Genomic DNA, 13,177 nt, shown 5'->3' with positions numbered 1-13,177 from the left:
TGTGGCCGATACTTCTTACAGTTTCACCGCGGGTGCCCTATCAAGCCAGATCTTGGGACAAGTGGTAGCCCCGTCCTGACTGAATGGGTACTGTGGTACCAAGCGGCTGCCACTGCCTACTGCCTGTCAGAACCATGAGTTGTTCCCATTTACAGCCAAGACAGTATCTTGTTCAGAAGGAGCCGGACGCCTCCTTGCGAGTTGGCTTTGGGCAGCCACATAGCTTTTCCCTGCCGTGTGTGTCCTGTACCATGCTTGCGTTTGTTCTGAAGAATACATAGCAGTGATGCATCTAGCCACATGAGGTCGTCTGTACTGAGCAGTGAAGTGTTAAACCTGCGGGGTGAACTAGAGACAGAGATGATCCTGCCGGAGACGGAACGGCCCAGTGCTCCTCAGCCCTGTCTGATGCTGATACCACGTGGCCACTCCCAGAGAAAGAAGAGGGGGAGCACACGGAGAAAGAGGGCAAGAGTGAAGGGCACGCGCACCCTGCGGTGTCTCTTCTCCCCCGATCTCCGGCAGACGCGGAGGCGCGGCCTAGCCTCAGTCGAGGTTCTGTGTTCCTGAAGCCTCTGCAACTCATTACCCTCTCACTCTCTCTCTCTGTGTTTTTAAATCTTTTAAGCTTCTTGCCTCGTTTTCTCTCCATGGAAGACTGGCGTGCCTTGCAAAACACGAGGGCTCTGCCGCATACTAGGAAGCTCGAGCAGCTGCCAGCCAGCGTTCCCTGTGGGTCCTGTTGATTTGCTCAGAACGGCTTCTTACATGCCATTTCTAAAACCTTTCGGGTCCTAGCACAGTGCATTTCGTGGCTCTTCCTGCCTTGCTGGTCGCCCTCCTTCCTGGTCTCCTTTGTCATCGCCCCTCTTCTGCCGAGCGCCAAAGCAGGCGCCGCGGCCTCTCCGTCGTCCTGGGTGACGGCTTTTCCCGTGGTCTGCTCTTCCCGATCTCAGCTAGACTTCTTTCCTGCGCTCCAGTCTCAGAACCTACTGCTCATTCCCCCCGTGGGATTGGGTTAGCTCAGTGACATTTCAGGTCTGTCATAGCCGACACAGAGCTTCTGACCCTTCCCTTCAACTTGCTGGTTTCTCTGGCCCAAACCCACTCGCCAGGAACCACGTGTGCCCACTTCAGAGCACGCCGAATCCCAGCCCTTCTCCCTCCCTCCTGTGCTCCATGCCTGTTCCCTCCGCCCTCGGCTGCCAGCTGGCTTGCTGCAAACGCTGCCCACAGAGCTCCCCGTGCCTACGCCTGTCTCACTGCGGCCTCCCTCGGACCACAGCCAGGGTTCCTCAGAGCAGGTCCGGCCCTGACGCTCCTCTGCCCAGGCCCGTCCTGGCTCCTCAGCCGACTAGATTTGAAGCTGCCTCTTTGTGCTGGCATGCGGGACCCCCGTGGTCCCCTGGCCTTCACACACTGCACAAGCACACATTGCCTTCCCACTCCTGTCCTCCGTCCCCATCGCCCCTTACCTTCTCACGTGTTAGGTAATTGACAGTGTCAGCTATCCGTGCCCTTGGCCAGGATGTGAGCTTGACCAGAACCTCTGGTGGCCACTGATTATCAAAAGTGCTGCCATGAAGCAGATACATTCAAAGACCCTTTGTGGATAGATGTTACATACGTGTCCATCTTTCTCTGTGGGTTTTAAGTATTCCTCTCAATCTTTAGGATTTTGGAGTCCTGATACTGTCTGGTCCAGAGTTCATATAGTCTCAAAGCAACAACTTGTCATGAATGTACCCACTGATTATTCTAGAGAACCTTGTCCGTGCGTGTGTGTGATTCTGTGACTTTCCTAACACAGGAGAATCCAGCTTTGGCGGTTGCAATTAAAACTTGCAAAAACTGCACCTCGGACAGCGTGAGAGAGAAATTTCTTCAAGAAGCCTGTAAGTTTCGAGAATTGCTGTGGAACTCCATTTGATTTTTCATCTTTGAAATCAAAATGTCTGTGAAGAAGTAAGGAAAATAACACTTCGACCTTTATGAGACCACTCCATATGTTGTTAGTTTGCTTTGTAGGTCGTCTGAGTTGGCACAGGCATGTCTTGACATTTCCCAGGTAAATCCTGGTGTTCTGCATGTAGACAGATTTGCTTTCCCTTTACACTTTGCTGCTTGTACCAGGAGGCACCTTTGTGCTGGGGCTGGTGGCCAGGTATAAACGGTCCTGGTCCTGGGAATACAGGGGTGAGCCAGACCAGTTCTTCCTGCCCTGCTGGAGCTCACAGACAGCTGAGGGAGTAAGCACTCGAGCCCTAGGCCCCTACAGAGCCAGAAATGCCCACTCAAGAGGAGGCCTCAGAAGAGACTCCCCGAGTCACTCCAGGGAACTTTAGCCGTCTCCCTGGCTCCTGGTTTGTGCATCCCGAGAAGCAGCTGTCATGGGTGAGTTGAATGCGATGACGTCTTCTCTCCTCACTGTACGTGCTGGAGAACAAGGCTGCGTGTGCCCTCTTACACCCATGATGCTCTTCCCTCCTGGCCTCAAGCAGTGAGGCTTCTGCTCTCTGGGGGCCTCGGCGTAGATGTCACTTCCTTGCGGGGCCCTTTACTGAGCCCGCAGTCAGAGGAGGCTCCCTCCCTGTCTCTGTCACAGGACAGCCTTCTTTCCCTTCCCCAGCACCACAGTAAACACAGTGTCTACTAATGACAGTGGCACTGAGCTCCACGGACAAGGGCTGCCTGCTCTGCCCACCCCTGCACACCCAGGGCCCGTACCATGCTGAGCACTCAGTAGGCCTGTTGTCACTAGGCGTCCTGTATTACATGACATCAGATGAACACCTTCTACCGAGCCTAACAGTACAGTAGATTTTACTACCACATAGAAGGTCTTGTGGACCTTGGTCTTAGGACGAATTAGGACCTAACTGTATTTTCAGTCCTGTTCCTGAATCTGACTCAAGTGCAAGACAAAGCCTGGTAGTGCCTTGTTTGTGTTTATCCTTTTAAGGTATAGTTACTTGAAAGGCAGAGTGACAGAGGGAGCGACAGAGAAAGAAAGAAATCTTGAACCCACTGTCCATAACAGCTAGGACTGGGCCAGCCTGAAGCCAGGAGCAAGGAACTCCATCCAGGTTTCCCATGTGTGAGCAAGGACCCAAGCACTTGGGCCATCTTCTGCTCCTTCCCAGACATGTTAGCAGAGACCTGGGTCAGAAGCCAAGGAGCCAGGACTCCAAATGGCACACAGACTTCAGCAGTGATTGGTACCTGTCTGCTGCCATACCATTGGTGGGATTCTTGTATGTTATATATTTTCAAAAATGCAAGTTTTAAAAATCTTTATCTTCTACAGTTATTCTGAATAGCTGCTGTATTGTTATTTTGTAGGATTCTGGAATCATCAATACAGAACCAATTATATAGTAGGAGTAGTTAGGTCAGACTAAGCTTATTTTGTTCTTTAAGGCTTAGTCAGCTACAATTTCAGGTAAGTGTGATAGATTTAGTATCTCTGAACTTCTTCTAGACTTTCACAGTCTATGCACAAGAGAGGCAGTATCGCCTCAAAGTGGCCTACTTTGGGGATTGTCGGGCTTTTTCTGTAAGGGGCGATGTAGTGAGTACCTCTGGCTCTGCAGGCCGTACGTCTCTGCTGTGCTGTGCTGTGCTGTGGAGACACCCATGGGCAGGATCAAAGCAGAGAGCAAGGCTGTGCCAGTAAGACTTCATGTCCAGAAGCAGGTGGCTGCGCCGGGCTCAGCCTCCTCTAGACAGGAGCAGGTGCTCATGCCTCCGCTGGACAGTTCTCTGTGACCATGGGACTTCTCTTAGCACTCTGCTGGTGTTGTTAGTAGTCCTTTCAGAGGAAATAAAAAATACCTGACCACATCAAACTAAATACAAAACTAAAAAATATCACTAATAGTAAATTGAAAATAAAGGTAAATATATTGGGGGCCTGATGTTTATCACAGTATGCTTAAGCAGTGAATCTGACAAATGAAATTAATTATTTTATTTTGATTTTTTATGCTGGGTATTTACATTTTTCCTTTTTAGAAAAAAAGATTTATTTATTTGAAAAGCAGAGTTAAAGAGGTATCTTCTATCTGCTGATTCACTTTGGAAACAGACCAGACAGCCAGAGCTGGGCTAGGCCACTGGAGTTCTGTCAAGGCCTCCTGTGTGGGTGCAGGAGCCCAAGCACTCGGGCCGTCTTCTGCTGCTTTCCCAGACACATTAGCCAGGTGCTGGATTGTAAGTGGAGCAGCCGAGACACAAATGGCACCTGTATATGGGCTGCTGGTGTTAGACGGCGGCGGAACCTCCTGAGCCACACGCCAGCCCCACTGTTTCTCCTTTTGGTTTAAAGAAAACCTGGCAGCCTATTCTTAGTAGGAGGGAGTGTAACAAAGAAACCGGAACTCAGGGGTTAGGGGCTTGAGGTGAGTGAGGGAGGCGGGTGGTCGTTGGGAGCTGACAGTTCTGTGGTTCCCAGAATGAGGGCAGAGACCACTACTTCCAGGCCCATCTCACAGGGTTCCATGCTTGAAATGGGCATCTCTGACACAGATCCACGCAGCAGCAGTGAGCCTTGCAGAGAAGACACCGGAAGAGTGAGAGTGTGGCCCTCAGGTTTCCCAAGACCTTCACCTGGAAGTCATTCTGAATGTTTTTTATTTTCCCAGAAGAATAAGCAGGAAAAAATATAAAATAAATTAATAATGTTATTAGTTAGTCAGGAGCCAGTATGAGTTACACTGATGTCAAGGGAGAATTCCATACACGTAAAGGGGAGAAGAAATTCTGAAGTGAATTTTAAAGTGCAAAAATATATTTTGGTTTGCTCACATATAGCTAAGTTGCGTTCTCACAGATAAGGATGAGTGTGCATTGTTGGCAGTTTGTCACAGCTGAGGAGGTGTGAGGCAGATGAGTGAGCGAGGAGGAGGACCTGTGGTCTTGCACAGTGTCCCTTGACGTTGTTTTATAACCCAGTGATCACCTTACATGTTGAGGACAGGAGGAGGAGCTCTCTGCTGGCAGTCCCTGTGTGGCATGATGACTTTTCCCGCTCAGTGTCTGGGAAACCAGGAGCCTTTGGGACCACCACTTAGGTCACCTTTAGAGTCACTCCAGTGTTGAGGTCCCGTGCTTCTGGGAAGGTTGCCCCAAATCTTAGCGGTGCTTGCGTCTTAGTCTGATACAGAAGCTGTATTTACACACAGCACCACAGTGAGATGCCCTCCTTGTGAGACACAGAAGGCAGCGTAAGGCACTCTGTACGTGGTGGTCCTCACACCGTCCCAGAACTCGTCATCTGTAAGGCCCTGAAAGCATCCAGGCCACGGTGCTGTGTGCAGACCTGCTTAGAGTCAAGCTGCAAACCCCTTGAGCGAGCCTCGTGGATGTAGGGGACAGGCCCAGTCACTGAGGTCCCCGCGCCCCAGGAAGCCCCTCGTCTGGCTTCCTTCCCTGCAGCGTACCAGTTGATAGAACGCTGCCTACTAAGTGCGTTCCACACTCCGCCTTTCCCGATCCCCAGAGGAAGCTGAGAACACCAGCCCAAAGTCCAGTTTGACCAGAGTGGGAAACTTCTCTTAACCCTTTATTCACAGCATGATCTCCCTGGGAAATGGCTGAAGCGTTTACTGTGCCGGTTATCTTGTGCCTCACCAATGTGATGCGCCTTTTGTGCTCATTTATGCCAGTTTAGAATTGACTTCCGGAGTTGAGTTCAGAGTTCCCATAGCCTCAGCTTTGGACGTCAATTGAACTAATGTTGAGATGCGGAAACTTTCCAAAGAGTAACTGGACAACCTTCCCCCTAGTGACCATGCGGCAGTTCGACCATCCTCACATCGTGAAGCTCGTTGGAGTCATCACGGAGAATCCCGTCTGGATAATCATGGAGCTGTGCACGCTGGGAGAGGTACTGTGACCTGCGGGCCTCCCCTGCCCTCGGCACGGCCGCGCCAGCAGCCTCCTGCTTCAGAGCGCTGTGGCATGCAGCTGGCGCTGGATTCTGCCTGAGGAGAAGTGCACAGTGTGCCTCTTGTGGCTCCAGGCGAGGTCTGCTTTGGGATGGATGTTGTGCTTTTGGTCAATGAGTATGGGTGTGAGTGTCTTTCTTCATCGTTAAATCCCCATATACCCTCCTCACTCAACGCCGCCAGGACCAGTGTCTGTCAGGACTGAGTGCACACTGCTTTTTTCTCTCTGGGCCAACATCTGAAGAACTAGCTCAGTGGTTTCAGGATGAAAGAAGCGATGGTGGTGGAGTTCGGGCTAATTAATTTAGTTAAATCTAACCAGTTCTTAATCTTTTTGAGAATTCGGTTTGTAATATATTCCAGACCAGCTGATAATTAGTCACAGTTTCTTTGGAATAGTGAGTAAGAGTTCGCAAAGCCCTCTCTGACTGTCTCCAGCAGGAACTCGTAGACAGTGCAGCAGCATCCCCTGGAATCTTGGTGGAAATGTGCCCTGGTGCCTCGCCCCCACCTGCTGAGTCAGACCTCCAGCCAGAGACATCCCATCTCCTCTGCCCTGCACCTCCAAACCAGATGGAGTGTGGAGTGTCTGTGTATCTTGTTCACAGTATTTTTCTACATTTGCTTTTGGAAAGTTGGCTTATTATTCTGGTTTAAAAACCCATTGCTAAGTATTTTTCCTTTGTTGAGTTATTTTTGTAGGATTAGGGTATTGATAAATTCTCGTCTCCTTTTTTTTTTTTGCCATGTCAGCATTGAGCTTGAGGTGTCAGGGGTGGAAGGGACAAGCAAGCCCAGTGGGATAGGTACCTGGCATGTACTGTGTCACGGTTCTGCTCCTAAACCTGCACTGCGGGGGACTCTGCTTTCTCGTCCTCCGCCTTAAATTACCTCACTCCCCTCCCAGAGACACAGTGAGGCTTGGAGTGGGAATCAACTGACTGTGATTGGGTATGAAGCTAACCTGAATGGCAGCTAGATCTTTTTGTTTTGTAACTAGTATTATCTAGCAATACTTTTTAAAAAATGTTTATTTGCAAAACAGTGACACAGAGAGAGAGGATTCTTTCCTTCTCCAGTTAGCTTTCCAGATGCTCACAACACCCAGAGCATTTGGGGCCAGGTCCAAGGTGAGAGCCGGCAAGTCCAGGTCTCCTTCGTGGATGACAGGAACCCAAGGACTTGGGCCACCATCTGCTGCCTGCTAGGGTGCGCATTAGCAGGAAGCTGGGTGGGAAGTGGAGGTGTGACCCCACGCCTGGGGTCTGCTAAGGGCGTGGGCACCCGCGTGGCCGCCTGCCCTGTGCACCTCAGTCCCCCTGGCAGCGGGACTTCATACTATGCTTTTATTCGCTCTCTTGAAGCCTATTTTCCCTGTAATTTTTCAAGAAATTTGTCTATAAAGATTCTAATTTTACATTAGGATTTCAAATAAAGTAAGATATCTATAATTTCTGAATTAAACTGTTCCATTCATTATTACACTTTTTTGTTTTGAGAGAATTAAAGCCATTCCACTGCAAAAATGTGTGTCAAACGGCTAGCATTGTTAATTGCAGCTTTGTTGCTGTTCATTTCTTGCCTGTTTCTGATTCTCTTCTCTATTTTGGACGTTGTTCCCAAAGCTGCGGTCATTTCTGCAAGTCAGGAAATTCAGTCTGGATCTGGCATCCTTGATCCTGTATGCTTATCAGCTTAGCACAGCTCTTGCGTATCTTGAGAGCAAAAGGTTTGTACACAGGTAAGGTTCAGTCAAAGCTGTTATGAAGTGGGTAGACAAAAAGCAAGGGAGGAGGGTTCCCTCCTATCCCAGTGGACCCCTTTGTGCCACGTGAAGCTACCATGCAGTCACTGGAGAGTCCTGCCGTGCCACCCCTCCTAGAGGGAAGGCCGTGGCTTGCTGACTCTCAGGAGACTTGCTCCTTGTACAAATGCTCTCGAGAACCTGTACCTCCCCAGAGCAGAGATGGTCCTTGGATTCTCCAGGACACCACAGTGTTGTTCACGAGTGACATCTGTTGGTGGTCTGTGGAATTTCTCTTCCTGGTGTATGCAGCCGTGGTTTGAATACAAGTGAAGGAACTTAAAATTTGTTTGCCAAGTAGAATGTGTTGGGATTAGTGTTTTGGTACCCAGTGCTAAAACAGACTACATCAGCAAAATAATTCGCAGGTGTTTAGCAGATAACTTACTTCACTCAGTGAGATCTCTTTAGTAATTAGCAAAGTTGGAACCCACTTGCGTGTTACTAGCCATCAGTTAATGAAATTGAAAATATGATTTTTATAAAAACTAGTAAGTATTTTTACTAGAGAATGTTTTGCCATCATTTAAAATCATAACGTGCATTAATGAGTAAATATTTGCCAAAAGGAATACATACGAGGTAAAAAAAAATACACATTTTCTAAAACTAGAGTAGACCCGTTTGTGTTGTATGTAAGCTGTCCTTCAAGTACCTGTCAGTGTGTTCTTAATTCATAAATTCTTCCCCACGCAGGGACATTGCTGCTCGGAATGTTCTAGTGTCCTCAAACGACTGTGTGAAATTAGGAGACTTCGGACTGTCGCGATATATGGAAGACAGTACTTACTACAAAGGTAAGCGGAGCTACTCCTGAGCTGTGTGTATCTGTAGCTCTGTAAGAAGTCTGTTCTGGCGTGCTTTCCCGAGGTGTGAAATGCAGACGGCCCCTCAGCACGTGGTGCCAGGGCAGTCGGAGATCCTCCACAAATCCTCGCTCCAGTTATCTCAACATGGATCCTGAAACACAGAACCACCCAACTTCTGGGGAAGAAACTCAGGGGTAAATCTTTGGGATCCAGGGCTGGCAAAGGGTCCTTAGATTTGACATCAAAAACAAAGGAAAGAAAATGATAAATTGCACATGCAGATTAATGTTTGTTCTACAAAGACTGTGTGACCAGCCTCTCGTTGCTGTGATGGACTAGCGGAGGCAGCTTGGCCGGCCGTCTGGTGGCAGCAGTGGGTGGCAGTGTGGCGCATGCTCAGGAGGGTGCAGCGCTGCTTCCAGAGCCAGCGTCTGGTGGGGAGCACCACCTCCTGAGGTCACACACCCGTGGCCCCAGAACCCCCACCAAGCCCCCCTCCCGAACACCATCACTGACTGAACGTCTGCCCCTTAGCACCGTTCATGACACATTGGGGTTTAAACAGCTGCGTGAGTTTGGAGGGTAAATAGCATTCAGTTTGTGGCAGAACCTGTTAAAAAGATGAAAAGCTATGGAGCAGGAAGAAAGATTTGCCAACCACGTTTGTGACAAAGGACAGGTTGCTAGAGCATAGAACTCTGGACAGTAAAGAAAACAAAGAATACACTAAGCCAATGAGCCAAATCAGAACATCTGAAATAAAAAATAGTGACAGCACCCAGTGTTGGCAGAGAGGTGAAGTCATACACCGCTTGTGGAACTGGAAAATGCTAGAGTCCCTCCGGAAACGGGCTTGGCAGATTGTTCCCCCACACCACCGGCAGCCCTCTCAAGTACCCTCTCAGCTACTGCTTCGGCTCTGTCCGGTGCGTCGGCACCCACTGGGTACCTGTTCTACAAACACATTCTGAGTATACAGGTTGAGCAGCCCTAATCCGAAAAACTGCAGGCTGAAACACGTCTGGTCTCAGGCATTTCAGTTAAGGGATAGCGAACCTGGACTTACATTTCCTTTTGTCTTATTAATTCATGTGTTTACTTGGAAGGCTCCCAGCCACTGGTTCACTCCCCTGAATGCCCACACCAGCCAGGGCTGAGGGCTGGGCTGGGCTGGGCTGAGAGAAGCTGGGAGTCAGGGAGTCCGTCTGTGCCTCCTACATCTCTTTGCCTCCCTGTGTCCACATTAGCACGAACCTGGAATCTGGAGCAGAGCTGGGACCTTGACCCAGGTTCCCGGATGTGAGCTGGGGAGCCCCGGCCAGCGTCCCAACCGCCAGGCCAAATGCCTGTCCCTGTACTTCTGTTTACCTTTTAGCGTGAGAATTCCTTGAGGAAGAGCGCCTGGGCTGTTCACCTGCAGCACTCAGCAGTTGAAGGGCTGTTCAGTTAGGCCGTGAATAGTTTGCCTTTGGTGTGTAAAAGGAAGTTTTAGGCCTCTGTAGAGGGGTGATGCCAGTATTTCCTTAAAAAGGAGCCTTTCTGGGTGGGTACTTGGCATATCGGTAACCTCCACTTGGAGTGCCTGGGTTTGAGTCATAGTTCTGCTTCCAGTCCAGATTACTGCTCCTGCACACCAAGCGGCAGCAGGTGTGATGGGTCCCTCCTGCCCGTGTGGGAGACCGGGATGCAGCTCCAGGCTTCTGGCTTCAGCTGGCTCAGCCTGACTGTTGCAGGCATTTGGGGAGTGGACCAGTGCAGAGATCCGTGTCTCTGTCTCTTTCTGGGGTGTGTGTGTGTGTGTGTGTGTCTGCCTTTCAGATAAGAATGAATAAAGCTTGTTAAAAGAAGCAGCCCTCTGTGTTGTCTCCCTTACCTGGTCTGCAGACACTGCTGAGGATATAGTTAGCCCTCATTATGCATGGGTTCCATATGTGTTCACATTCGTCTTTAGCCCCTGAAATTAGTACTCGGTACTTTTGCGATCATTCAGGGACATGTACAGCACAGCAGAAAAATTGTCTCTCTGCTGCACGAGGTGCCAAGTGAGATCCAGCCATGGGACGTTCTCCCTCGTGGCTCAGCGAGGGGCAGGGCAGCAGAAGAGTATTTGATTCCTCACTCTGTTAGCGGGGCAGCCTCAGGCCAGACACTTAACCTGTCCGAGCCTCGTTTCATGAAGGAAATAGAGCCTGCAGGAATGGGTGTGCAGGGTCTGGGATGATGGTCTGTGTGGGGTCCGTGTACTGAGTACCGAGCTGCAGTGGGAGCCTGGTTCCGTGCTCAGGGCAGCTTTGTGGAACGGTAACTCGCACCGGGGAGAATCGAGGATCTGGCCCCGGTGGACGGGAGGGGGACGGGGGCTCAGGGCAGCCCCACATAATGGAGCTGCAGGCCAGCTCCTCTGCTTTCCCAGGGTTCACTCTGCCCGTGCAGAAGGAAACATCAGTGTTAATTCCCTGGCCCCAGTCCAACCACCCAGCACCCTCCATGACATGAGACACCCAGGAGAGGACACACGATTCTCCCAACCACGTGGCGAGCGCATACTTCACGTAGAGCTTTGATTCTGATACTGAAGCATCTCAGCTAACTCTTCCAGTCTTCAGCGGGTGGCAGGGAAAATTTATTTTCTAACATTAATCTTCTAGCTTCCAAAGGAAAATTGCCTATTAAGTGGATGGCTCCAGAGTCCATCAATTTTCGACGTTTTACCTCAGCTAGTGACGTGTGGATGTTTGGTGAGTATTTTTTAAAGCTTGGTGTTTTTTAACAAATGTATTCCTTGTATCCCACAGGGTAACTAAGCACTGTCTCTTTCAGAGTGTGTAGCTGGTCTGCTCCCCTAGCCCATCTCCTCCACCTCACGTCTCTGGCCTCCTCTGACGGTGTCAGAGCGCACTCGGGTCTTGTGCTCCAGCCTCCAGCCGTGTGTTCCGCTGTTCTGGGCTCCCCCTGTGTTTCCGTCTTTCGTGCTCCTCTCTCCTTGGCTGTCTGGTTCAGTCCTTTAGTGTCAGTGACTTTGAGTAGTGAACCTGTGCCCCTGGCTCTGTGACAGGCCCTTCTCAGAGTATCTCGAGTTGTGCCTCATCACTTTATCCTGGAATCGGACCTCCTGGCTTGGCGGTTTGCCCGCTGTCTTTTGTAGCACCTGCTTCTCTGCTCTCTGCTTTGTCCCCGCCTGCTTGCTCAGCTGGGTGTCCTCTCTCTGTGTGTGGACTTCGGTGGAAGTGTGGCTCCAGCTCGCTTCATCCGCGTTTCAGAATGGCGTACTCTCTGATATGGGAGATGTGTCTGCTCGTCCCCACCTCTGCTGGTACACCCCCTGCCTGCAACCCCTTACTCTTAGACTGCTTCTGCAGCTGAAACCTTGTCCAGCCTTCAAGGTTCACCTGGAGCATGCCTCTTCCAGGGGGCCTGCGCCGCAGGGCTGGAGGTGAGCTCGCTTTCTCTGCGTTCCCTGCTCTCCTCTGCGTGTTGGTCGTGGGTGCGTGTTCTCTCTGCTGGATTAGAAACCTCGTGTGTCGAGAGACCGCTTTGGAGTTTATCTTCCTCTTTCCTCCTGTAAATAAAAACCACTTTATGTATTAAGTATTCTGTTTGTGTGCTGTTGATGTTTAGTGACCATTCAGTGCTCCAACTGATAATCAGGTACAGGAGATAACTTGCCAGTAATACGAGAAGCAGCAGTGAGAAAAGACTTTGGAGCCCTTTTGATGTGGTTTTAAATCCAAGGCTTTGCTTATTAGCTGTGTAGCCTACAGGCAAGAAACTTGGGCTCTCAAGGAAACTCCGTGCTTCCGAGGTGCTGAGATGTGGACTCTGTTCGCAGGGACACAGCCAGCGCAGCTGTGTCTCTACAGTGACTGCTCAGGGTGCGTTTTATGTAGCTGTCCTTGCTTGTACTACTGCGCACTGTAACTGTTCTGTTCATATGGTTATTCTAATGTCCAGATGACTTTAATAGAGCTCTTTGGGTAAGAATAAAATTTAAAATTCTAAGAGTGAGAAAAGATCACATCTTAACGTAGTTGACGGTATTCCCCACCCCACCTTTGTCACGTAAAATAAGTTTCCTGCAGTTAGCATCATGATAGTAAAATACAGCATGTGAAGACGTGAGGCTGCTGTGAGGATTGAGGTAACGTGAGTTTCATAAAAAGGGTGCCATGGGTATATTAAGTTCTCAGGAAATGATTACCAGTGTTATTACTTAATAGTACTTAGTACTGGGCTTTCTGCCCCAAAGCATTATTTTTGTCAGAGACTCTTTGCCTTAAAAGTATTGGATTTCTGACCTATTTCATAATCTAAGTTGCACAGATGTGTTGATGTGGCTTGTGTTCCTTGAAGGCAGATACCACTCTGGGTGCTGCAGATAGAAAACAAAGCCACAGTCTCTCTCGTCGAGGCACTGGTTGTGCAACGCGAGTCTTAGGCTAGGCGATAGCTTCCTGGAGGCGAAGCAAGAGAAGCAGCACGCAAGGACCGCCCACAGATGTGGCTGGGACGAGGCGGGGTGTGCTGAATGCAGCGCCTGGACACAGGCAGGGGCGTGTCTGTGGCATGTTTTGACGTGACAAGAAGTCCAGAGGCCAGAGTGGCGACTGGGAGATACT

The 13,177-nt window shown here is 50.0% G+C and overlaps 1 protein-coding gene across 49 annotated transcripts in view; it reads left to right on the top strand.

Moving 5' to 3' along the window:
- The window catches only part of PTK2 (protein tyrosine kinase 2), a 296,019-nt gene that overhangs the window by 200,727 nt on the left and 82,115 nt on the right, over nucleotides 1–13,177 (top strand). For all 49 annotated transcript variants that reach the window (XR_016236040.1, XR_016236042.1, XM_089335789.1 and 46 more), the window contains 5 exons: nucleotides 1,811–1,895; nucleotides 5,787–5,887; nucleotides 7,574–7,689; nucleotides 8,449–8,549; nucleotides 11,210–11,299. Coding sequence is in view for 46 of the 49 variants with exons in the window: in XM_089335789.1 (XP_089191915.1) it covers nucleotides 1,811–1,895; nucleotides 5,787–5,887; nucleotides 7,574–7,689; nucleotides 8,449–8,549; nucleotides 11,210–11,299 (493 nt within the window). In the remaining 3 variants the exon portion in view is untranslated. The remainder of the gene's footprint in view (nucleotides 1–1,810; nucleotides 1,896–5,786; nucleotides 5,888–7,573; nucleotides 7,690–8,448; nucleotides 8,550–11,209; nucleotides 11,300–13,177) is intronic.

Source organism: Oryctolagus cuniculus, chromosome 6, assembly GCF_051225735.1.
Source record: "Oryctolagus cuniculus isolate XC-2025 breed Fujian yellow rabbit chromosome 6, ASM5122573v1, whole genome shotgun sequence".
NCBI lineage: Eukaryota > Metazoa > Chordata > Mammalia > Lagomorpha > Leporidae > Oryctolagus > Oryctolagus cuniculus.
The sequence above is the reverse complement of the archived record's forward strand: the minus strand, read 5'-3'. Positions and strand labels throughout refer to the sequence as shown.